Consider the following 26437-nt stretch of genomic DNA (forward strand, 5'->3'; position numbering starts at 1 on the left):
CAAAGCGCTACGGAAGGAAGTCTCTGCTGCGCGCCGTCTAGCGGTGCTCCAGGGTTTTGCATCCCCCGATCTGGTCCTAATTCCTTCCAACCCCGGATACATCCAGAATACTGAATTGCTCCCTGTTTCGTTTCGTTTTTTCTCCGAAGCAATTTGTCAGGAAGGACTTTGGAGGCCATTGAGAACAAGTTATAAACCCAGTACCGGGAAGGAAAAGATGGAGGCCCTTGCCTTGCTCCTAAAAGTCACCTCGCTGCTGCTTTCCAGGACCTGTCAAAGCGCCTTTCCTTGCGATCCACCAGCACCTGATCTCCCCCCACGCCCCCGCTTCTCATGCTCCTTGCCAGGCTCGGCCCTGTTTCTGGCCCCCTCCCCTCCTTGCTGGGGAGAATCAACGGTGCGGCTAACAACTTGCATATAGCTCTAAAGAGAACCGCCCCCCCCCGCCCCCGGGCTTTCCTGGATCGAAAGGTGGTGGTGACAACCAGTTCCCTCCTTCCTCGGCCGCTTCCCGCCACTACGCCTCAGGTGAAAAGGCGCCCGGCCCAGCTCTATGAGTTGGCTATATAGCAGCCACAAGCAGCAACGGGAAGAGAAAGGAGGCGTGAAAGCGTCCCGTACATCTGATGGAGGAGTCCTGGTTCAATCTCCTCAGCAATGTCCCCCGTTCGCCTCCTGGTCCTCGTTTCCCGCCCTTAGATCCTGGTAGGAGAGAGTGAGGGGCTCGCCCCCACCCCCACCTACAGCCCCTCTGGCTTTAGGAGGAGCCGCCCCGCGAAGGGGTTTAAGCCGCCCCAGCCCCCTCGGGGGAGGCAGGGTGTTGCTTATCTGCTCCAGGGAAGCCCCGAGCTGCAAGGGAAAACCCTGCGCCACGAGTCCTATCGCAGAGGTATAAAATCCGGGTGGGGAGGGGGGTTGTGTGCGAGGAGACATGTCCCTCCCTCCTCAAAGCCGCTTGTCCCGCTGGGTTAGAACTACATCCCGGAGAAGCTTTTTTTTTTTTCCCCGGGCACAGAAGAGCTGACTGGAACTAAACCCGAGGAGTCGATCTCGGAGCGGAGAGCTACCGCGGGGTAAGGGACCACTTTGCTCCCGTCCTCTTAAGCCGTCGGACTTCAGCTCCGGACCCTCGTTTCCTCCGCGGTGCTTTTTGCTACCTTATTCTGCCCCGCGCGCCCTCCCCTCTCCTCCTCCTCCTCCCCCCCCTCCTTCCCCACGGTTTTTGCCTGTGGACTCAGCCTATCCTCGATATGCCCGGGCGCTTTCTTGAAACCGCCGGCGGTGCCACGGCGGAAGCCGCTTGGGCTTCGCTTCTCTTCGCGGCGAGCCGGCAAGACGCCTGGCGAGACTTCAGGGAAGCGCTTCTCTCCGGACGGGGAGGGATGTGTGTGTGTGTGTGGAAAACCTGCCTCGGGGATAGCCGGCAACTTTGACGGAGATGCAGCCACATGCGGAGCAGAGGCAGGCGAGTCCGCGGCTCCCTTGAAATCTCGCCAAGCATCTTAGCTGCCTGGGATGGGAAAAGGCGAGCAAGGGCGCTGCAGTCGCCCTCGGGGGGCGCGGGGGAGTGGGGGACGCGGAGCTCGGCTTTTGTGCTCTTCCTGCCAGGCTGAGGAAAGCGGCCGCCCGCCCGCCCGACCCGAAGCGAAAGTTTGGTGAAGGTTTTTGAACGGGGCAGGCGGACGCGTCTTCCAAGCGCCTGAGGATGGAGGGCAATCGACGGGGGCCTGAGGGTGGAGGGCAATCGACTCCAAGTCCCAGCCTGCGCTGCTTCCTCCGCTGCACCTGGCTCAGGTATGGGAGGGGCAGGTCGCAGCACGTCGCGGACAGGACAGGACGGAGCGCGCAGAAAACTCACACATTAACGCATGCAGGCACCCGCTCCGGGACGGGGAGGGGGGGGCAGAGTGGGGTGTGTGTGGGGGGGGGAGTGGTAAGCGGGGTTGGCAGGCAGATCAAAAGCCCTCGACGGGCCCTGTTGGCACCGAATCCCGGAGCTGGGCTGGTGCAGGATGGACTTGCTGCTGGCATTGTCCCCGGGCACCTGTTCTGTGGCATGGGGAAGATTATAGCCCGGCTGGGGTGCGGGGAGGGATTGCTGCCGTTCCTGCGTCCCTTGTACTGAGAGTGATGGCGTCAGGAGGCCACGGCGAAGCCCAAGCCTGCGTCCAGAATGGCAGCTCGAACCTCAGTGCCCTCTCCAGAATGAAGGGGGCCGTCCCAAGATGAAAGGATCCTCCCCGCTCGGCTTCTCTCCCTATATTGGAGCGCCTGCGTGTCGGACCCCGGCAGGGGTCGCTCTTTCCAAGGGAGTGGGGGGCTCTTAGCGATGCAGGCGGAGCCCGGTAAGGTAGTCTGCTTCTCTCCCCCCCCCCACTTTTTTTTTTCTTTCTTTTTTTCTTTGGGGTGTGTGGAAAAAGAGGAACCTCTCTTGGATCTCCCATTCTCTAGCCCCAACTTCAAAGGTCTGTTAGCCTGCAAGAAGGGAGGGGAGGGGTGGGGGGGTGGGGAGAGAAATCTACCGGAGCTGGCCGGGAGAGAGCGAGCCTTTGAAGTGCCCATCAGCCGCGGGCCGGCACTCGGGTTACAGCTGCTTGGCCCGGGGCCCGGTGGGACGGGCGAGGAAGGGAACTTTGATCTTGGTTACTTCCGCACAGCGCCCTCTAGGCCCGGGCCCGTCCAACGCTTCCTCGCAGCGACGCGGCGCCTCTGCCTCCAACATCCTCCGTCGTTCGAACCCAGGTCCAGCTGGGCATCATCATCATCATCATCATCATCACCACCCTTTCTCTGCTTCGAGGATTGACCCCGCCATGGTGCCCTGGGCAACGCTGCTCCTTTTGGGGCTGTTGTTCTGCTGCTGTTTGGGTCACAGCAGCCAGACGGGAGCGCCTCGGGTTTATCTCACCTACAAAGGTAAGAGAGGCTTAAAGTCGTTCAGGTGAGTCCCGGGTAAGACTGTATTTTTGCCTTCCGGTGGCGCCTCCTCTCCTGGGTGGGCATGCCAGTATTGGGAGAAGGGAGAAAGCTGCAAGGGGGCACTGGGGTGGACAAGGGTGAGGCATGGCAATCCATTGCAAAACTCTTGACAGAATAGAGAGCTTTTTTCTGTTTGTGGGAAGAGTGATACTCAAAAATCAGGAAAGTAGCTGGTAGCCCCTTTTCAGACTAATAAAATGGATTTGTGGGGAAAAGTGCAACCTTCTGATTTGGGGGTTCTTCTCTTTGTTTCTTGGAGACTTATATGCCTGCCGTTAGTCACCCAGCCTGTTAGCCTAGATAACGGATTTAATGGCAGCAGATTATCTGAAGGGATAAAAACCAAAAATTAAGAAAATAAATTAGACGAAAATAGTCTTTCAAAGACCAATAATGAATCTGCTGTATATGACTATGAGTTTTTATTACAAGGAATTATCCTTAGATTGGTTGGACTAAGCTTAAAAGACTGTTCCTCAATTAGACTGGTACGTGGTAGAGAGTGCATTTTTCAGGAAGTCCGGAGAAAATCTAGGTTTCCTTCTTTCCTTCCTTCCTTCTTCCCTCTCTCCCTCCCTCCCTCCCTTCCTATTGGAAATGAGGGAATTGTAACAAGTTCCAAGGTTTCACTGTGAGAAAGGAAAGCAGGAAGAATACTTCTTTAACAACTAAATAACATTGTTAAAGTAAACCATGGTCCTTCTCAAGATGACAACTCCTGATAATTTGGTCCTGGTTTTCTTGGCAACAGTGTGGAACTGGTTTGCTGCTGCCAACCTTGAGATTTCCTTGTAGTCACCCATTCAAACTGAACTAAAGATACTTTTTGAGAAGATTGTCTAACTGCTGTTTAGTGCTAAAAGGGGCGATTATGAAAACACAATGACTGGCTCACCAATCATTTTAACTATGCACTCTGATAACTTGAGTAAACATTTTGGCTCTCCCAGGAATGGATTCTTATCATGGGGAAAGGAATTATTCCTGCATCGTATCACTGCTCAGCTTATTGATACTGGTGCCCAAAGTAATCAGCTGTATTCCTAGCTTTGATTGGGGAGGTCCAGGAAGGCAAGAAAATGTTACTTTAATACTCAATCAGTCTCAGCCTAACTGATTCATAGACAGACTATGAGGATAAAAAGAGATAATCCCCAGGTAAGCTCCCAACAACAGTTTAGAGGAAAGTGAGAAGTCTGCTGTTATCTTTAAAAAAAAAAACCTACAGTACAATTGGATTCTGGCGGGACAGCAAATGTTTACTGTAATGGCTTTGTTTGGCTGAAACCAATAACCTGCTTCTTTTTGCCAAGAATTCCTTCCACCTCTAGTGTCGAACCAAACACCTTGGAGATTTGCAGAATAATTTCTTTTCTGTGAGTCAGCTGCTACATGGTGTGTGTGTGTGGGTCTTGTCAAAGAGAAAGTTTGCAGTCATTTTTAGCAAGGCAGCAGATCTAGTTTCATGCGTCAATCTCTTCTTTTTAAAATTTTAATATTATTTATGGCAATGGCCACGGGTTCCTGTGGTCGTCTTATGTTGGACCTAATCAAAACAGATACAGACGTTAACAGTACCCAGCCTTGTTTCAAACCACCGCGTCTATACATTCTGAAGAGCAGCAAGTTTTGCATCATTAAAATGCAAAGAGCGTATAATTTCAAGATCCCATATTCTCAGATTTCTGACCTGAGATGGCCAGTTGTACCTTTAAAAACAAAAAGGCTAACTATAGATTATAGATTTTCTCAGTGGCTTTATGGTTTAAAACACTCTAGGGTGCTGGTGAGTGTTATATGTGCAGAACCACTTTAAAGATAGTTTAGCCATGTGGGACCCAAGGCAGCCAATCAAAGCAGCTTGTCTGTGCATGATGAATGCATGAATTTATTGCTGTCAACACACAGAGTCACCCTCTTGCTTGTTTCTGTACTGCTAATCATTGTCTGGATGGATTGTGTTTTTGCTGCGGAGGGTATTTTTGTACAAGGGGTGTACAAGTTACTGCTGTGTAGGCACATCATACCGTCATCTGTGGGTCCATCTGCCTGCTTCGGCCAGCATTCTTCCCCCCCACCCCCCAAAATACCCAGTGACCTTGCTGGGTTCCCCTACACTCCCCTCTGTTCTTGGGGATTCCGGCATCTAATTACTTGCCAGCCACTGGGGGAAAGGATTTCCCAGAAGAGCTTAAAATACCCAGCATGCCATACAGAGAAGGGACTAGAACGTGGATGGATTCCCCTTCCTAAAGCACATTGTGGGGCAGGGGAAAAGAGAGGGAGCTTGGCTTGGAGAGGAGCTTAACGGCTAGGCTGTGCATGCCACGTTCCCTGCTATAGATACCCTGCTGCCGTTCTCACTGTAGTTGCTTTGTCGTCCTTTCCTTCAACTATGAAAATGTAGCTCATGTGTACATGTGAAAGGGAGGGGAGCGGGTGCATAAAGAAACAGCGAGAGCCTTGGCCAAAGGACAATTCATTCCTTTGGGCGGCAGCAGCCTTGGCTATAAAAGGCAAAGCTCCAGACATCACTCTGGTTTCTCTGTACATGCGCATGTGCCCGAATGGATAAAGAGACACGCACCCCACTCTGTGTGCTTGCTTAGGCTCGTGGACATACATACATGGACCATAAGGGATACCCTGTGCAACTAGTGAAGGGGTCAGGGGGGGACTTGGGTCTTCCTCCCATGGAACTGGGCAGGTTGTGTGCCACCTCTGGCAGGAGGTTTTCTGGTGAGAAACCTGATCAGCCTGAGTCCACCTTGGGAGCACTCTGGGGAGGCAGGTGTCTTCCATGGGAGGTTTTCCACCAGAGTCCATAGCTCAAGTCATGTTGGTTATTCTGGGTTTTGGGGATGGTGGCGGCAAGTACAACAGCACGTCCCGATGATTATGCCCGCTATGGTTTAAGCAAGGTCTGGCAGCATATTTGGATTAAGTGGACTCTGTAAGGAAGTGCTCCTGCTAAGACAGGCCCTTTGATTATCAGAGTGTATTAAAGTTTTTGAGTGTGGCTGGTTATAATTCAATAGTCTATCTTGTTCCAAGGTTTGCCACACAAAATAATTCTGCCTGTTCATTCTATGAAATGGGTGAAAGACAAATGGCGAACAGAATGAATTATGCAGGATCCAATCTGGGTCGATCACTGGGACCAGAGGTTCCAAGCTTTTGGACTGGTGCTGGAAACCTCTCTCTTACCAGAATGTGTGCTTTGAGTAGAATTGGTGCTGTGCCTAGTATTGATATGGTGCCTGGTTGTGTGTGGCTTTTTAGTTGTTCATTAGGGTATCGATGGCCAGTTGTGGGTCAGTCACCAGAAGTTTAGTCTTCCGGCCATCCACACCCCAATCAACAACTCAAAAAGCCACACACAAGCAGGCACCACATAAATATTATGCAGAGAATAGCCCAAAGCACACATTCTGGCGAGAGAGAAGTTCCCTGAGAATGGGCTCCAGCACAAATCCGAAAGATCGGAAGATTAAACCTCAGGTTCCGGTGTCTGACACAGATTGGAACGTGCAATATTATCCTGGGACACTTACATTTGCCTTCGTTCATGGAAATGAATTATTTTCTCGTTGAACCTCACTCTTGCCAAAAACTCAGCTTTAGCCAGCTATTTTCTCTCGGCTTTGGCTCTTTATGTAGGCAGGTTGGACCTGCCCTTATACGGACCAAGGCCAATGCTGGGTTACAGGTAATAGAGGGAAGGGATTATTAGAGAGTTGAGCTGGTGATGGGGCCTACAGCTGCCCCAGGCTCGCTCCTGAGCACTCCCGCTACCCTTTTGGTGCAGTGGAAAATGCTATCCGTTTCCTAAAGATGAGAACGAATACTATAAAGTATGGAATAAATTCTATCAATGGTGGGAAAAAAGGAAGGATCTAGAACCAAAAGAAAGTAGGGTTGGCAGAATAGATGGTTAGAAATAGAAAATATTGTATCAATGTATAAATCTGTATAAAATATGTATTCTATGCCATAATATGTATGACAAACAGGATTGTCAGGACGATCGCACCACATCCAATGGTTTTAACAATTTAATCAATAAAACTTTTTCAAAAAAAGAAAGAAAGAAAGAAAGAAAAAGAAAATGCTATCCATTTCCAGTGTTGGAAGCACCCTCAGCTGCCATTCTGCTCCATTTCTGGATAATGGCACAAGCCAGGGGAGGTCCATATCAGGTGGCCAAAAATCCTGCCCACCCATGTCCTCTCTGCAATATAAAGGATAATAATCCTGATTTCTTTTACTGGGTTATTGTAGGAAGTGCCATTATATGATAACTAACTCTGCTTCCCCTACTTCCCCTACTCTAGCAGGGTGACACGGGATATAAAATGGCACCCTCTTGTACCAGCTACATAAATTAAAAAAAATTGCTGAATCTCACTTCAGAATGAGTGATGGGACGGCATCTCTCTCATAGCAGAAGGCACCTTTTTAAGCTTAGGAGGTTAGGCAACCCGGGTCTCTTCTCCACAGAAGGGAACATCTAAAATGTTCCTTCATTTCCAATCGATTTACCTCCTGAGCTTTTTTCTTTGGGTTTCATTTTGCTTGATAGAGAAACTAATCGTGACTTATGGTTCACCCTTCAAATAACACAGAAATACAAATCACAGTTCTGTGATTGCAGAAGTAATTAGTTATCTGAGCAGAATTTAACTTGCTTGGGATATTTCATTAGAGGGGGGTGGAGCTAAGGCTAAAAAAGATCCATTATTAAGCCCAAAGAGCTTCAGTCATCATGCCAAAGACCAACAACGTGCTGACCAGTTGCACTTCCTAGACACATATTTCCCATTGACTGTTTTGGCAGGCTGCAGCCTGCTTTAGTCTGCCTGCAAGATGACAGATGATTCTAATGTTTCCTGATTTCTTTTTTTTGTAAAAATTTTATTTGGGTTTTCACAAATGTTTCCTGATTTCTTGCTTGCTCCTCCAAAGGCCATCCCTCTTTTTTCCCAAGTGCAGGGGGCCTATGAAATCGGACAATAAGGGGTTTGTGGAACCCAAGGGCTCCATTTCTGCCAAGGCAGACTCCTACCTAAAGGCTTCCTTGTCTGCAACAGAATGGACTTCTTCTGGGTATGGAAATTCCAGGTGGTTAAAAAAAATGGTGAAGGGGCCTCTGTGGATTTTACTCCACTAGTCATAGACGACTTTAGGGACTGTGCTCATCTTTGTGAGCCAGCATTGTCTGAAGACGTTTCTGCAGTCATGTGGTCAGCGTGATATCATGGAACATTGTTACCTTCCCATTGAAGTGATACCTGTTTATCTATTCACGTTGGCATGTTTTCAAACTGCTAGGTTGGCAGGAGCTGAGGCAAGTAAAGGGAGCTCGCTCCATAGCGAGAAGCTCAGGTCTCAAACCTGGACTGCTGGCTTTCCAGCCAACAAATCCAGTGTATTAACTGCTGAGCCACCGCTCCGCCAATTCCAGGTGGCCTCCATGAAAATCTTGTGAACGGATTGTTTTCCCTGTGCCACCAATGATTTCCACCCACACAATCCTGAGGGTACAGCAATTGCACCTGAATTATTTATTTTGTCCCAGAGAAGTCCATTAGGGGAGTGAGACCGTCTTCATCTGATGTCCAATAAACCTCTATCCTCATCGTCAGCATTCCGTTGGTGATAAATGGATGCAGGAGGATGAAGCATTGGCAAGATGCTTTCAAGAGGTTCTGCTTTGATGTTCTCCATCACAGTCAAGAATACCTAATAATCTAACATTGTTAGGTTGTCTTAGAAGAGATTAATGCCACTACTATATACCCCCAGTGTTATATAATGGGCACTGTATATCAAAACTGGGCAGTATACATGATACAGTCTAACCCTGGGCATATTGCCATTATTTCTTGGGGCGAGCATGATAGTCTCCCACCTGCCATGTGTTAATGCCTGGGGAATTCCATCAGGTTTCCAGAGTTCCTTCCCAGCTTCCAGAGAAGAGATGGGAGATGTCAGCTGAACTGGACAGAGAGAGGACAGATTGGTCACATTCCTGCAATTCTGCTCTTGGCTTGGTTGTTTCTTTAATTCAATTTCAATTCCTCATCTCCCCAGACTCATCTCTCCCCTGCATCTGTTCCTCTTCAACCTCCTGGAAATCTGCTTTTCTTCTTGGCTTTAGCCCACTTGCCTAGAGGGATTAGGCCAATTTTGGTCCCTGATCTCTGCATTCTTGCCTAGACTTGACTACAGAGCATAACTGGCCCTGGCTGGCGTCCTCTGGCCTCATCCCCAAGGTCACCACAGGTGGGAAGTTCACCACATCGCTCTCTGATCTGTGCCCATGGAATGTGGCTAGGGGATTGCTGGGGGATTTAGGCTCTTTGCTGTACCAGCCGCTGAACACCCCCCCACCCCCCCACGTTGGCTCCGCCTTGGCCACTTCAAGAGACCAAAATACCCCTTGAGCTCAACCCAAGCCAGCCCACCCCACCCATCACGTGGGTCAACATGATCCAGTTGCTGCCCTTTCTGTGTGCAAGGAGAGAGCGGGGGGGGGGGCAAAGGGTTAAAAAAAAAGGCAGATTAGGATTCTGGGTTCTTGTCTTTTGTATGGTCAGGTGGACAGTGTGGGCTAGGGCAAATTCATCACATAGGACTGTCCTCTTCCAGAAGGATGGCCAAGGGGCCAGATATCTCTAAGAAAGTAGGGGACCTTTTGGGGGGACCTTGCTCAGATGAAAATAGTCGTAGGTGGGAAGAGTAAGGAGAAGTGAAGACCATAGAATTGCCCATCAGCATTGAATCTTCAGGCAGCATATTGAATGAGTTATCAAGTTATAGCTTTCCCCACTCTAGTAAGATAACCAAAGTTCGCTTTACATCAGAGGTCTCCAAAATTGGCAACTTTAAGACTTGTGGACCGAAGTCCACAAGTCTTAAAGCTGCCAGGTTTGGAGACCCCTGCTTTACATAAAGATTCCTAAAAATGTATTTAGGCGCAAGCCTGACCTCTCTTTTTGTCAGTGTGTAAATGGTGTCCTACTCCTGAGAAGTAGGAGACAATGAGACGGGTACTTGACTCTGAGGCTCTCCCTCCACAGAATTGTTAGAGACCCGCACTGCTCGTCCTTTCAGCTTCAACTTTAACACCAGTGATTATCGCATCTTATTGGTGGACCAAGACCAGGAACGTCTCTATCTGGGGGCACGAGATTTTCTGGTGGCCTTGGACCTTCACAACATCAACAAGGAGCCACTGATTGTAAGTCGGGGGAAATCCCTCTGGACCAGTTCAGAATGTCGATCATGTTAGCATTGATGATGTTACTTAATTTGGGTAATAAAACATCTACAAGAAAACAACCAAGCTCAGAGAGCAAGAAAGACCTCTCATGTTCATCAGGACCAACGTTTTTCTGCAGTGGTTGCTAATTGCCTTGGGTTGGGTTGACAGATGCAATAGAGTAAACAAGGCAGTGGGATAGGTATATCCCACTTATATATCTTGCAAGATGGACAGGATTCATTGGGTTGTAGCTCCAACTAAGAAAGGCCAACTGTAGGAGGAGCTGGAGAAGCAATAAACCAAAAGGAGCGGCATCTCAAGATGACCCTTCTTTCTCTCTCTCTTTATTTCTCTCTCTCTTTATTTCTTCAGATCCATTGGCCAGCATTACCAAACCAGGAGAACGAGTGTCGCTTGGCAGGGAAAGGGCAGAGAGTAAGTGGCAATTGTTACCCTGTACCTAGTGCGTTTATTGGCTTGGCTTCAATGCATCTGTGGACTGAAAATACGTTCGGTTTTGAGTGTCCAAAAGCTATCCAATTTCTTGCATCTTTGGAAGGAAAATAGTTACTCTCAGTTGTTAGTTTTTTTTTATTCTATACAATCCAGGATCCTTAATCTATGTATTCCTGGGAAGATGGAGACTGTATTAACACCTGCCTGGCAACTCCTTGTGTCTTCCAGCTCATGTTTTCCTTCTTCTTGTCCTGTAGGGTGAATGTTTCAACTACATACGGCTGATGGAGCCTTTGAACCGTACTCATCTCTATGCCTGCGGAACGGGGGCTTATCATCCAGTCTGCATCCTTATCAATCGTGGTTGGCGCTCTGAAGTAAGAAAACAGACCCACGACCCGACAATGTCTTCCTGCTGGAAAAGAACCATAGAGTATCTTAGCGATAGAAAGGCATCTCTCTCTCTCTCTCTATGCTCAGTCTGTGGCACCTTTGGGGAACTTTGAGGAAGATAATCAGAGCAGAATAGGAATTAACTCAGCTGGCTGGTGGTCTGCCTTGATATGAGGTCACTTCTATGAAGGGACAGTCGAGAAAAGAGGGCAGGGCAAAGACAGAATTTGGAAGCAGGGACTGGAACACTTACCCTGAAAGTGTCTTCATTTCTATATGACTTGAAATCAAAGTAGGCTTTCAGGATGATGTTCCTGTTGTCCTTTCCCTGTTTTCTTCTCCACAGGAATACCTGTTTCGCATAGTGCCTCATTCTCTGGAACCAGGCAAGGGGAAATGTCCTTACGACCCCCGGCAGTCCAGCATGGCTGTGCTTATCAGTAAGTAGCTTTGAGTGAGTTGAGTTGGACGAAGTATTGCTAAGATACAAAGAATAACTGTGCTGCTGTATAGGTACCCTTCTGGTCAATATCCATGTGGAGACTGTGTTGTAGCTGTTAAACCCAAGCTGCTTCTTCCTGGGTGGCATGGCCGCCCTCCATAGCTGTCATATGACCCCACAAAAAAAATGGTGATTGCTTTAAGCAGTTGCTGACATGTGCTGTGTGAGTGTGTTTCCATCCGTGTGTCCATGTGCTCTTTGAATTGCAGGTTTCCTTTGAATCTGAATTGCTGCACAACCCTGCTATCTATAGCTCCTGTCTGATCTTTGTGGCTTTTGGTTTGTTATCAGGGCTGCAGGAAGTAAACAGCTGGCTGGAGGGGAACAAAGTACTTGGGAAAGGTCTTTGCGAGAGAAGCTTTCGTTAATTGCACAGAAATGCTTGGGATGGCTGAGGTCTCGTATTCATCCCTGGCATTTCATTTGAAAGGATTGGAGGGAGCAGAGCTGAGAAGTACCATTGTCTGACACCCTGGCAAGATCGTGTCTGTAGGCAGCAGCAGCAGCGGCATCTATCAGGAGCTTTACCGATGCCCCAATGATACCATTCCTGTGATGATGACATAGCTGAAATGCACCAATACGTCCTGATGTCACAATATCTTAGGCATAAATTGTGGCCTTGGTGCAAATGGCATCAACACACCCAAGCCTACTCGATCATTTCCCTACCCCACCCTCAAGGCCGTCCATGCTGTTGAGTAGGTTAGATTGACAAAGCCTAAGGCACCTCCCTGTATTTTAATGTTCTCAAAACTCCAGATCTTACAGAGTTCCCCTGATTATGCCTGCACATGATTACTCCCAATGATGTTCCATTGTTCTCTTCTTCCTGACCCACCCCCTCCAGATAACACGCTGTATGCTGGAGTTCACGTGGATTTCATGGGCACCGATGCTGCCTTGTTCCGGACCATGGGACCACGCCCAGCTGTACGTACAGAGCAGCATGATTCCCGGTGGCTCTACGGTAGGAGGCCAAGCACCATCTAGAGAAAAACCAAGGGGGAAATTGGACTGAATGATGAGATAAAGAGACCATGACGGAGAACACATAGAAGAATGAATTCTTATAGCGTGGATATCTTATGCAGCGGGGGGGTGGGGGGGTGGGAGGGAGGAGGAGGGCATCAGGATAGTGCCAGGACTTGCCAGTCACCCAGAAAAATAGTACAGTAGCCTTTGCCAGGGCATGGGCTGTTCTTGGAGTTTGACTGGCAATCCAAATGTTGGCAGGAGCAGTTGAACCATGTTGCGTTGAAAGCAACTTCATACGATTGCTCCCCCACTGATGTGAAGCTGCTCCTGTCCAATTAAAAATTGTACTCTGTTGACTTCAAGACATGGCTTCCGGGTGCTGCGTCCACTAACAGAGCCCGCAGCCAATAAAACACCTCTGCCAAAGAGCCAAAGTCAGCAGACTTGATTTTTCTCTCCTTCATTCTGTTGTAGTCTCTAAAAGGCCTCTGTCGTTTGGTCTGCAGACAAAAGCACCCCAAGGCGCAGGAGTAGACAGTGACCTGCAGAGGAACTGTGCATACTAAGGAGAGGGACCTTATACTTTGGACTTGCTTTATGGCAGCATCTCTTCCCAAAAGTTTGCTTCAGGCTAAACTAGAGTGTTTGCAGTCTCCATCTGGTGGTGAACCCATGCAATGGCATCTCTTTCCCCCTTCCTCAGACCCCATTTTCCTCCAAGCCCACGTCATTCCTGACAGCTCCGACCACAATGATGACAAGCTCTACTTCTTTTTCCGTGAAAAAGCACTGGAGGGTGCCGTGGGGCCTGCCGTACTCGCTCGGGTGGGACGGGTGTGCCTGGTGAGCAGAGTGGGATTTCATCTTTGCTGTGGGGGGTGGGGTGGGGGCGGGGGGAGCAGGGTTGGGCAAGGCGGACTGAGAAGAAGGGGGAGGCCACCGGGAGCCCCTGCTGGAGGTGTGTGCTTTGCTCGTGATCTCTTACGTTCTACTTAGAGATCCTAAAAAGCATCCGAGGGAATGAAAGGTTTGACTCAGGAGTCAAACCAAGCTTGACTTCCACTCTATAGTAGGAAAGAAGAATTGCCCACCGCTTGTAAGCCTCCCTCTTGAAGGTGCCACGCTGGATCTTTAAGAGCAAACAAGATTGGCAAATGTTGATGGGACAGGAATGCTAAAGTCTTCTGTGAGACATAAAAAGGGTCACATGATAAGGACTTCCCCCAAGATTTGGCAAAGTAGCGATCAACTTTGGAGAAAGAAAAATAAAGGGTGAAAAGAACCAGCCTTACAAAGACAGCAACTGAACAGAGAAGACGAAGCAAACGGAGTGGCCCTTGCGGGTGGTAGATGAAAACGTGTTGAGGGCCAGGGAAAGACACAAAGAGATACAAGCAATTTTGTCCCTTGCCTGTTGCAGAGTACACACATACCCCATAGACAGCGTAGATGCAGTGGTGGGATTCAGCCAGTTCCCACCAGTTCGGGAGAACCAGTTGTTAACTTTCTGAGCCGTTTGGTGAACTGGTTGTTGGAAGAAATCGTCAGGGCAGAGAACCAGTTGTTAAATTATTTGAATCCCACCACTGCGTAGATGGTAAGTGGGCACGTATCCATCCTGCTCTCCGGGGATACACAATCATGAACACAATCTACTGGGGTGTTTCCTTAAGAATCATCCCTGGTAGATTTTAAATTTTCCCAGCAAATGGAAGGATGGTCAGTGCAACCCTACCGGGTGGTGAGGGAACAGCTGCTGCGTTGCAATTTATGGTGAGTTCTCAGGAGGTGCAGGCAGTGTGAAGGGCTGAAATGCTACTGCACAGCCGAATAGCTTGTTTGGCGCTGGGGAGGCCCAGGTCCACAATTAGAAGAGGGAAATGAGATCTTCCCCAGAGTCCCATTATTCTCTTGGCATGGCTCTCCGTGGTGGGAAGTTGCAAAAAAAAAAAAAAGTATTTAATCTGGAGGTTTCAGAGCAAGGGTGAGCAGTTGTTCCAGCCAAAAGAATTCAACCTTTAGCATGCCAGCAACCATATGCAGAAAGTCAGGTGGGGGCAGGATTAAAACTAAATTTGATTTAATAACATACGTTTCAATTCAATTATATTTAAATTTATTTTATTGAATATTTATAAAATGGTGATTCCTTGTCTTTTAATAATCCCTCCCCCTTTGGTCATGTTGTACATTGCAATTTGGTGACAGCTGTTGGAAGAATCACAAATTTTGGAGACCACATGCCATCATTGTACCTCTTGAGCCGTGGTGGCACAGTGGTTAGAATGCAGTACTCAGGCTACTTCTGCCGGCTGCCTGCAGTTTGACAGTTCAAATCTTACAGGCTCAAGGCTGACTCTGCCTTCCATCCTTCTGAGTTTGGTAAAATGAGGACCCAAATTGTTGGGGGCAATAGGTTGACTCTGTAAACCACTTAGAGAGGGCTGGAAAGCACCGTCTAAGTGCTATTGACTGTAGAGTTAAAGCTTCCCATGGCACTCAGTTGAGGCCTTCAGATTTGCCCCAAACTTGGAAGAAGTCTTTCTCAAACAGACTCATGCTGGCTTGGGTCAATGGTAGGTGCAATCCCATTCATCTAGTGGTCTTAGGATGGAGTAGGCTGTCCTATTAGGTATCCTTTTACCCTGTACCTTGATTCAGCCTAATTTTTGCTGCTCGCAGCCTGCAAGCTGAAACATAATTCCCAGGTGCAAACAGCTGTTTTCACCCCCTTGCAGCTCAAAAGCGGTCCCATATCGGTCTTTCCTCAAGGTTTATGCATCTGTGGAATCACGGGGATCGTCCTAGTAAATCTGTTGCGTTTTTTCCAGAACGATGATGGTGGACAGCGCTCCTTGTTGAACAAGTGGACGACGTTCCTCAAAGCCCGCCTGGTGTGCTCTGTGATTGGAGAGGATGGCGTGGAGACTTTCTTTGACGAGCTGCGTGAGCCCTTCTTTTGGACAGAGAGAGCTTTTGTTCTTGGGAGAAGAGGGGACAGGGTTGGGGGTGTAGTGATCGCGGTGAAGGCCTGGAAAATTGGGCCTTGATAAAAGAGGCAGGGCTGGGTTGTTCAAGGAAGTGTGAGCCAGAAATTCTGCCTAAAGTTTGGAGAGAGATTCCAGCTGAAGGGCTTAAAGATGGACTGTGCTTAAGGAGTGACCAAAAAACAAAAAAAACCCAACACAAAAAAACAGCCATTGAAATCTAGCATTATGGCCATTTAAAAAGTATTTTCCGCCTTCAGTGTTGATGCTGAACTTCAAGCCAATGTAATCTAGCACCTGTTTGGATTTGGCAGTGTTGTTGGCCCTGGCCATTGTATAAACAGTCCCTGAATCTAGTATGTGAAATGGCCATTAAACACACAACACACACGCTTATTTAAACATCTTTCTCTTTCATTTGTTTCTTAAAATAACTTTCTCATGCAAGCTGGCAACTGGGAGCATTTGCAATTCCTAAACATCTGGAAGACTGCCGGTTGGGGAAGATAAGCCTCAAAGCATGAACTAGATCTGTCCATGCTGACTGGGGAACCCTGGGATTTGAAGTCCATACATCTTCAGGTTGTCAAGGCTGTGAAACACCGCCCCAGAGCTTTGCAGGGCAAACCTTGCACGCACATCTCCTTCGAAGTGCTCGACTGGTTTGTTTCCTTCCCCCAGGTGATGTTTTCCTTTTGCCGACCCAGGATGAGAAGCATCCCTTGCTCTATGGGGTCTTTTCCACACTGGGGTGAGTAAAGCCCATGTGATGGGTTGGAGAGACCCTGTGCAGGAGTCCCAGCCTCACTTCCTCTGTCCTTCTGGCTCTGCCTCTTCTCCTCCAAGGTCAGTGTTCCGTGGCTCGGCTGTCTGTGTTTATTCCATGGCTGACATCCGCACTGTCTTCAACGGGCCCTTTGCCCATAAGGAAGGACACAACTACCAGTGGGGGCCATACACAGGACGTGTGCCCTACCCTCGTCCTGGAGCCGTGAGTCTCAAACATCTTACTCTCCAAGTGTTCAAGATTTCATTTCCTGTTTCCTCTCGTTCTGTAAACTCCTTCCAGTAACCTCTTGGCTCGCTCCTGATTCTGAGCAAAGCAAGCAGGAAAAGAAAACTGAATCCTAATTCTTTCATTTTTCTCCAGTTATGAGTTTATGGGATCGTTTTTTCCTTTTTTTTTTTTTTTTAGTGCCCGGGAGGAACCTTCACCCCAGGCCTTCGCTCCACACGTGAGTTTTCTGATGAGCTGGTAACCTTCGTGCGGGCCCATCCCTTGATGTTCCATGCAGTCTATCCCCTCCAGCGCCGTCCCCTCCTGGTGAGGACCAATGTCCCCTACAGCTTCACCACCTTGGCTGTGGACCTGGTGGATGCCGTGGATGGGCGCTACGAGGTGCTCTTCCTTGGCACAGGTATGTCCAGCACTTTGCAATTCCACCTGGGGACCAGCTCATTTTTTAGTTTCTCCTTTTTAGTTTTGCTACTTTTTAGTTTCTCATTCTAAAAGGCAAAAAGACTTGCAATCTAAATTACGTTTTGATTCTAAATAAAAATAATGAGAACAATAATAGAAAGTAATTACAACCAGACCAACAAATATATACCCAGATTCAGTTCACCCAAGATCAGAATAAAAGAAAACGCCCAATTAAAAATTACTAATTGACCAGCCAGTGAAAGTTATTCCAACAGTTATGACAGGGTTGGCTTCTACATTAGCAGGTTGTAGTCAAACCACCAAGCTCATCATGGTAACTAAGTGGAACTAGGTAAGTTTTGTAAAAAAAAAATAATCAGTTGACAAATTGTAGAAAAAACATATGTTTTCCTTATCCAAATTATCATAATTTGGGTAGGAGGTAGAGAATTAAATTCAGGTATCCAACTTGATAGGATACCGCAGAACATGAGAACCAAGGACACGAGCAAAGGGTATCCTGTGAAGGAGAATTGTTGTAATATCTTTCCTAAAATCATAGAGAGCAAACCATTGGAATTTGCCCAGGAGAAGGCGGCCGCCCCTGCAAGATGGATGGGGCGTTTAATGAGGTTTTTGGCAGGAGCAAAGGAACTTCTGAACAAGTGTTGGGGATAATATTCCAGGCACTATGGCTAAATAGACTATTAAGTGATTCGAGTATAGAATAAACACTGAATTCACGTCTGAGATAAATTACTTTTTGCTCAAAATCTTCAAAAAAAAAAATTGGAACAAGAAAGGGTTTCAAAGCAAACTCTGATTTACAGCTTTCAAGGGAACAGAATTTCATAGAAGGGGAGCCCACTGTAAAATAGTCTCCATGTTCCTTTGCCCCCTGCCCATTTCAGATCATTGCTATTTAGAGATGGGGGGGGGGCTGTCACTGGCAAATTGACAGCTTTCTTTCCACACAGGAGTGGGTTTTGAAGGTAAACAGCGCTGTCTTAATTCTCCTCAGAAATAGATCTGTCATATGCCCTTCACTGAGCAGCATAATCATTGTCTGATTAATGCTCCTATTTTCTCCCTCCAGACCAAGGTACAGTGCAAAAGGTGATTGTGTTGCCCAAGGAACAAGGGATACTGGAAGAACTGACTCTGGAGGAAGTTGAGGTGTTCAGGGTGAGCAAATAGACAAGCCCAGTGCTGACTTCCCCTTGTTATGTTCGCCATTTTTGCTCTCCTCAAGGTTTCCCCCCTCTCTCTCTTGTCGCCTTATAGGTACCAGCTCCAGTGAAGACACTGTGGATATCCTCAAAACGAGTAGGTGGTTGTTCAGGATATATATCGCCAAGGAATTAAACAAGGCACAAAGAATTACTATATAAGAGTCGCCTATCACTGTGGGAAGGAAGGATGCCTTCAGTTCATCAGAGGCAAAGGGATCTGGGAACAGTTGTTGAGTACCAAATGCCACAGGTTTATCCCACTCTCCTCTTTTTGTAGCAACAGCTCTATGTCTCCTCTGACATGGGCGTTTCCCAGTTGACCCTCCACCGATGCCGGGAGTATGGTGAAGCCTGTGCTGATTGCTGTCTGGCCCGGGACCCCTACTGCGCATGGGATGGGCAACGTTGTGCCCGCTACAGTCACACAGCCAAAAGGTCAGTTTCCAAAATTGCTAATGCATGTTGCAGAGTTTGGAAGCAAAGCCAACCAGGGCCAGAATTCTCTGTGTGTGTCTCATCTCAATGAGAGAGCCAGAACCGTGTTGAATGGAGGAGGGAGCAAAACAAGCACTTCTATCCAGTCCATTGCCTGTGAGAAGCAGCATGTGGCAGGACCAATCCTGACTCCTTGGCCTGGATTTTAGCTGTTCCGCCTGATCTAGCTTCATATTTTCTCCGAAATGCCTGCCCTATTGCACTGAGAGAACAGAAATCAGAGTCACTTAGCAGACAAGCAGAGGGTTAACCTTATGGAATAATCATGAGACAGACTTTAAGTCATGCACAGATAAACAGAGACATGAGTCAAGGCAGGTTTGTACACATGGCAAGAAAAATTGAGTCGGCTCAAGACAACAGAATTTGGAATCAGTCTACTAAAAGAGAAGGTTGAGCCCAGAAAATTGAAGAACTGCCTGAGTTCTTTTTCTTTTTTTTTTTTACTGAAATAGAAAGAGTGTGTTTGTGTGTGTGTATTTATATGCTGTATCTCTACATATTTATAAATCTGTATCTCTGTGTAAACACACTCATACATACATACACAGGGTAACCCAAAAGTCAGGCTCCCCCAGGCCAATCAGGATATATTTTATTATTTTTCCCCCAGATAAAATTCTACTGTACTTAGGTGTGTTCCTTCATGAGGTGGCAGCAGAGGAAATCTTGGATTTTCTAGATTCTCCCAGCAGTCACAAATTACAGTTGCATGTATATGTGTGTATTTGGTGCAATTAATACCGGCAAGGCAGCATCACTTACCCCATTCCCTACCTCGTTCTGTTTTTCCATGCAAACATTGCTTGTGTACCCCCGTGGAAAGGAAATGCCAATTGAGATCAAGTGCCTGGAGAAGAAACAGGCATTGAAAGAGGCAGTTAATTTTCTGGTCATTTGGTCTACTGATGGAACTTAGTTTAGCTCTAAACAAACCGAGGTCTGTTTGGAGCCAAAATCAATCCTCTCTGGATTAATTGCCTCACTGAGTTTTCCTGTTTGCCTCAACTCTTAACCTTCCTTGGTTAGCAAGTGTTGTGAACAAGACCATTGTGCGTAAAAGTTGCTTTGAAGACAAGAGCATGGTGGCGTTGCTTTTCTGAAACTTACCATCAAGTCATGAAGAGGAAATATATGTGGACTAATCGCATCACATTTGTTGGGAACCATGTATTTCCTCAGCTGCTGCGTAAGAGAGTGAGCAATGAAGGGTGTATCTTTTGTCTCTGACCAGGAGGAGCCGTCGCCAGGATATCAAACATGGCGATCCCCTGAGGCAGTGCCGTGGATTTAACGCCAAGGGTAAGTCTCTCCAGATCTCCCTATGAATGGACGTCAGTCTCTACTTGCCAGCCAATATTGTTTGTTTTTAAAAAAAATAATGGACACAGAAGTAATTTAGCAGCCTGGGAAACAGACTGGCATATGGGATGAAAAGGCACGTTTTTCTCACATCCCTTCCACAGGATCTCTAGTGGTCAGCATTTTTGGAGGAAACACTGCAAAGAAGGCAGTGAAGTAAAAGTCTAAAGAAAACTTAGCTGTAAGGTTGAGCTGTGCAACTCCAGTCAAATTTCCTTCTTAAATGAGGAGTAATGGGAAGGTCAGCAAACCCAGGTTACAAAAATGTTCACTAGATAACAGCAAAAAAGATTTTAAAAATGTTCATTCTTTGCACGTCCCCTGGATTTTTGCACGGCACATCTGCAAAAGTTGTTTTAACAAAGGAGAATAGAAGTACAGGTACTCCTTGGTTAACCACAGTAATTGGGACTGGGAACTCTTGTCGCTGAGTGACACGGTCATGAAGTGCAACATCTTATGAGTGCGCTAACAATGGTAGTACCAGCAATTCCAGCTGCAGCTGTTAGGTGAATTCCCATTGACTTCGTTCATCTACAGCTGGTACGGATGGTTGCAAATAGCAATCACATATCCACTGGAGGGCTGCAATGATGACTTTGAAGAACCAGCCTGGGTTTCCTTGTTCAGTGCTATCGTAACTTTGAACCCTTGCAAAACAAAGGGTTGTTAACCAAGGACTACCTGTATAACCATTAGTCCATGGAAATATATATACCTGTTTTGCATGCCAGAAGGAATCTTGGAATATCTCATTTTAAGAAATATCATGAGGTCTACCATGGTAATTCAAGGTAGAAAGTTGTTGCCACTTAGTAGGCAATATTTGGCTAGGTGCACCAATTGCCTGTTATAGATTAGGAAGATTTCAATACTCGTGTAATTCTGAAATTGAAAAATTGAAGAAAGATTGTACCTGGAAAGGTAAATAGTATAATGGAGATTTATAACGTGAAACTGTACTTATTCTCCAGCATTCATGATTAAGAGGAACAGAATTTAATTGACCATTTAGGAAGCTGGCTAGCTGTGAGACCCATTCTTCAATCTAGAAGGAGAAAGCAGGGTTGAGGCTTCTTTGAACAGGATAATAATTTGTAGGGAGTCGCAAAACAAATAACAGTTGGGTGGAGAAGGCTTGTGTTAACTTGTGTCACCAGCAGTGCAGGCTGATATTAGTGCAATATTATGTAAATACACGTTATTAGCTTGCTTTAGTGATCACAACTTAAGGAAAGGAGGCTGGAATATCAACGCATCTGGAAGTTACTAGATCGGAAAATTAATTTAGTTATTGCTAGCGAAATCATACAAGTTTCCCGATTCTTTCCAAATCGTTTATCTTTCTCTCTGGAGCATGGGAAGTATTGGGAAATAAGGAATTCTTTGGTGTTGCTGTTCTTCTACTGATGGCTAGGCACGCTAGAGGAAACAGCAGTTGGCTGGCTACTGGAATGGAAACAAGGATAACTAGCTTGTCTGATTGGCCAAGTGTATATTGGAAAAGGATGCAAAATTGTTCGGTGGGAAATAAAAGTTTATCTGAGTAAAAAGCACTGCATTTTAATTTAGCTCTTCCTGTGTCCCCCTCCCCCCAAATGCTATTTTCATACATTTATTGAGAGCCGGATACATAGATTTTGTACAGCTATAGATAGCAGCTCCTTGACATTTACAACTGGAATTAATAATCTTAAGACTTTCCTGCACTTGTGTGTTAAGTAGTGGGCTCCTCCTGCTTGGGTGAAGCTCGGTTACTTTTGGTAATGATTGTTCACTGTCTCCCCAAAGATTAGAGAATATCAGACACTAATGTCTGAAGGGACCAGGTTGAGGAAAGTGATTTGTACGTTTTCATTGAGGTCTGTTGCACAGATTTTTCTTTCCGTTGCCTCTACCTTCTTAACTGCTTTTGGGGCTTTCTTGTCTTTTTAACTGTGTCACATTTTGGGTGTTATCTATTTAGATTTTCTGGATTTTCTGAATACTGAACACCTCAGTATTTCAATTGGCACTGCCTCTCTCCCTAATTGCAAAAGTAAAATTGTGCAACAACATAGAAGGTGGTAGTGGATGTATCTACCGCTAGGCGGATATGAGGAAATCATTTTTTGGGGAACTGCTTGTTTGCTTTCTAAAATAAATCATCTTGGTTATTGGCATAGTGAATTGAGGACTTCATATAGGCCATCTCTGCTAGTTAAGTGTCAGACGACTACCTAAATCTATAAAGGAAAAGTGAACCGTGCATTGTGGTGCAAAACCTAGTAGTAGCTCTAGTGATTCTCTCTCCATGGAGCATCGAGTGTAGCTTCTGCTGACTTCAGGGTGACCTCTTTCAGATGCTTATCTAGACCAAGGAAGTTGAGAAACATTCCAGATGGTGTTTCTGTAGCCCGACCAAGAAAATAACATGAAGTGGACCTCCACACCAGTGCATTGCTTCCACCATCCTATTTTTTGATAACTTAATCTCCATGGAAATTGATAAAAATTCTAAATCAAAAGGCACATGACTTCTTTCTTTGGGCTCCTTGGATAACTGATGAGCATTTCTGCAAATAAAAAGGGCTGTGTCTATTAAACTACACTTCTGGATACAGTTTATAATTGTATCATGTTTTGAACAGAGCTCATAAGTTTTGTGACTTGGCTTAAGAAACTCTTCCCTTAACCAAGATTGCATTTATGAGCTACTCTCCTGAAGCCAGCAGTGGCTGAATCCAAAGTCACAGTCCCATAATTCATATGTCTCACTTCTCTCTCTCTCTCTCTCTCTCTCTCTCATGTCCAGCCCCACTGCACCCACTCTGCATATTCAACTTCCCTCACACACACACACTTGCTGCCCACATACTCACATACTCCTTGCTCCCCCCTTGTAATTGTTCCCTTGCACTGCTGATCCATGGAAAAAGTGTCTTATTGATCCACAAAGAGAACATGGTGTCTTTTTTTGTACAAGTTCCCCATTGTGCATGCAAGCCATCACACTTGGGCAATCCTGCTTTGTGTGGTAGAACCTGTATCACATTAGTAACCATTTTTTTAAAAAAAAGAGGGAGAAAGGAAGATGTCTAGCAACAGACCGTATGCTCCTATAAGGCTGTAATTGTGGACATGCTCTCTTCAAACTGCTAGGGAAGGAAAAGGGGCCTGCTTCTAAACAGTCCTGGGTAGATTACATTGTTAATATCTTCCAGATGTTTTGGACTTCAACTCCCATCAGCCCAAGATAGCACAGACACCGGCAAGAGCTGTATTGCAAAAAACTTTTATTTTGTTGCCTTTGTAGTACTTGAAAGTTTAACCAGGAGTCTGCTTTGGCTTTGCACACATTTTTACAGAGGACAACTACCAGATTGTCCTTGCTCTGACCAGGACAACACGGGGGTGACAGGTATTTATAATGTCTACTGCATCCAAGGACCATTTCCTACTAATGCTGATTTTTTTTTTACTGCGTTCAAGGTGGGAGAAATCCTTGAATTTTGTCCTCTCTTCCCTGGTAAAGGTTGAAAGAACATAGGTGGTACATTGTCATAGCATAGTACTTTAGAAATGAGTAAAAAATGAGCAGTCCTACTGTGTTCATTTTAGCAGAAATCTGGAGAGAGCTGCTGGGTTTCTTAGATTAAATATTTGTATAGCAACAACTTGTTGGAAGCCAGACTTGTGCTTAGCAGACTGTCTACTTCCAGCCTTTACTGAAATGCAGTGGGGTCTCAGAACTCAAGGAATGCTGTTCCCTTCCCGGTCCCCCTGCCCCCATCACAGCAGAACAGCAATTAAGTGAACAGATTCAATACGGACTAGAAGGAGGAAGTGTGTTTCTGGAGTGTGAACCCCGATCTCCCCACGCGACCATCAAGTGGCTTATGCAAACAGACGATTCTACCAAACGCAAAGTGGTAAGTCCTGCTAAGCATTACGGCACGTGGCCTCATGCTGCGGGCGCAGATACTGTGGGAATTTGAAACCGAGGATTGGAAAAATCTGATCATATGGCGGGCACTCTTTAAGAAAACAAAATCTAAAAGTCACTGTCTCACGGTGGATGTTGAAGTTGGCAATTGAAACTTTGCTGAATTCACAAAACCTGTAATCAGACTCGCATACGCTTTGTTAGATCAAAACCGACCACATTATACAGCTTATGCAGACTAGGGCACTGACTAGTGAAATGGCTGTGTAAGATGCGAATTGAAAAAGCAAAGTAATTTCAATTATGTCACACGCTCTTTCCTTCCCCAGTTGCCCCGGGATCGCATATTGCTCCAAACACCTCAGGGTGTCCTTTTAGGCCCAGTGATGCCATCCGACAGTGGGCTCTACCAATGCGTAGGCACTGAGAATCGCTTTCGCCACACGCTGCGGCGGCTTCGTCTGCATGTCCTTCCCCGGGCTTTGCTGGAGGGGGCCATCACCTCTGAAGAGGCACCTACCCTGGGCATCTGTGAGAGCTACTGGCAACAGTTCAACAGAGCCCAAGGCATCCAGCATAGCCAGAGCGGCCACCAGGCCCACACTGGACCCAGCCTGTGGAGTTCTGAACAGCAGTCCAACTGGTACAGAGCTGCTCAGCAGCACTCACTGAACTGGACCACCAGTAGTCCCAATCACTGGCAAAGCGGCAGCACCAGCAGCCGCCGTCGCCCACACCACCACCACCACCGCCATCACCACCACCGCTCCAGGCCATGGGCAGGGCATCCAACTCCACCTCGAAGCTGAGCTGGATGGAAGACAGTGGGCAGGGAGAGGCTTTGACCTAATCTTTGGCGCGAGAGAATGACATTCCAGGGGACTCTTTTTTGAAGAGCTGAGTGGATCTAGAGATGGGGAAAAACCTCTTTGCTTCCTCCAGATTGAGGGGACAACACTATTGCTAACAAAGTGTGGGGTGCGGTGTGTCCAGGCTAATTCCAGGGTTTTTAGGACCAGGGCTTACTGGCTCTTTCCTGAAATGGAAAGCTGGCTAGTGCTAATTGCAAAGGCTTTGGCATTCTTTTTTTTTTTTTTACAGTATTCATTCCCAATCTTATGCCATCCTCTCACATCATAGAAGGAAAACTGTGGGGCTTCCTTCAACATTAACACCATCATTTTATTAACCCTATGCTGCAGAAGCATGTAGCAGAAAATAAAATACCAGTTTATTTTCTAAACAAAATGGAAAAGGGCCGTTGTGGATTTGTGAAAGGAAGAACATTTCCATGCACCGTGAGCCCAATGTTACAAATAGTTTTAAGATCCAGCCTCGTCAGAATCAAGCCCTGCCATGTACCGAAAGAGGGCAATGTCAAAACGAGTTTAGTGGTTTATCCCGAGTACTGCCTACACCACAGGTATTTAACGGAACCCTTTGCTTCAATGGAAGTACTCACACCATTCCTCTTTTTGTCCAGCCTTAACTGAATAAGGAAATACAGAATATATGGGCTTGGTGATACAGTGGGCCCAAATGCCAGTCTATCAACTGCTTTTCAGCCAAAAGAAAGCAGGCGGCTTTAATCCATTACAGACGCTAGTTCAGGAAGTATATTTTTATGGCAGAAACACATAGGCCTTTATCTCGATTACTTCCCCCTTTCTGATAATTTTAACAGAAATGGTTAAAAACCTTGCAGGTTATGAGCTCTTCCAGAATAAGAAGCAACCGATTCTGTATTAGACCAAACCAAGTTTCATCTACAGTTGAGCCATACTCTGGGCCATCAACTCCCACTTGTAATACACATTTAGATTTCATTTACTTTCATTTACTTTGTTGATAGGTCTTACCAGCTTTATTCCTGAAGAATGTAATATTTTTAAAAAGCCATTGGAGTCAGGGTATGAGGGGAGAAGTGGGGCTATGACTACAACTCATGGAATGAATTCTAGAATATGTGATGAAGGGAAGCTTTTTTGAAGCTCTTTCCCAGGCTGGTTGGGATTGCATAATCTAAACCTAGGTGTCAATTTGGCTATTCCCTATTTATTTCTGCTATGCCTCATTTCTTAAATTTAACAGAGTATTTTGATGTCATTACTTGCATTTTTCCTAGATAAATATTGAGTCATGGGAAGATAGACCCTCTCATTCAACATAAGCTTTGGTATGAGATTTTTGTGAAAAGCATCTGAAAATTTCAAGTACACAATGATCTTCTGATGATCACTAATTTCACATTTGAGACACAGAATTCTAAGATTTTTCTCTCACAGAATCCATGCTAGTTCTTCCTCGGTTTGCCCAAGGTGTATTCAACTACCTTTAGTATAATAATGCTTTCTACAAATATACAGAAAATGCCACTTTTTATAAGTCATACATTTTAGCTCAAACTTTTATATTAAAATTAAGAAATCGTGGTTAAA

General features: G+C 46.3%; 1 protein-coding gene across 6 annotated transcripts; it reads left to right on the forward strand.

Annotated features, from left to right (window-relative positions):
* Positions 1-592: 592 nt before the first annotated feature.
* Positions 593-25247, forward strand: LOC113443401 (semaphorin-3F-like). Of its 6 annotated transcripts, none has more exons than XM_087925743.1 (18): positions 593-1073; positions 2658-2916; positions 10062-10222; positions 10619-10681; positions 10960-11079; positions 11442-11535; positions 12448-12567; positions 13279-13418; positions 15407-15521; positions 16244-16313; positions 16409-16553; positions 16758-16980; positions 18082-18170; positions 18270-18311; positions 18495-18652; positions 19947-20014; positions 23855-23985; positions 24329-25247. In XM_087925743.1, exons 2-18 carry the CDS (start codon positions 2814-2816, stop codon positions 24806-24808), a joined length of 2322 nt encoding a protein of 773 aa, XP_087781869.1. In that variant the 5' UTR covers positions 593-1073; positions 2658-2813; the 3' UTR covers positions 24809-25247. The 6 variants fall into 6 exon arrangements, with proteins under 6 accessions (XP_087781869.1, XP_087781867.1, XP_087781866.1 ...); XM_087925741.1 differs by having other exon boundaries at positions 594-1073; positions 23852-23985; XM_087925740.1 differs by lacking the exon at positions 593-1073 and adding an exon at positions 1984-2345 and having other exon boundaries at positions 23852-23985.
* Positions 25248-26437: the final 1190 nt, after the last annotated feature.

Source organism: Pseudonaja textilis, chromosome 2 (genome assembly GCF_049901715.1).
Source record: "Pseudonaja textilis isolate UNSWEBS1 chromosome 2, rPseTex1.2, whole genome shotgun sequence".
In the NCBI taxonomy this organism is placed as follows: domain Eukaryota; kingdom Metazoa; phylum Chordata; class Lepidosauria; order Squamata; family Elapidae; genus Pseudonaja; species Pseudonaja textilis.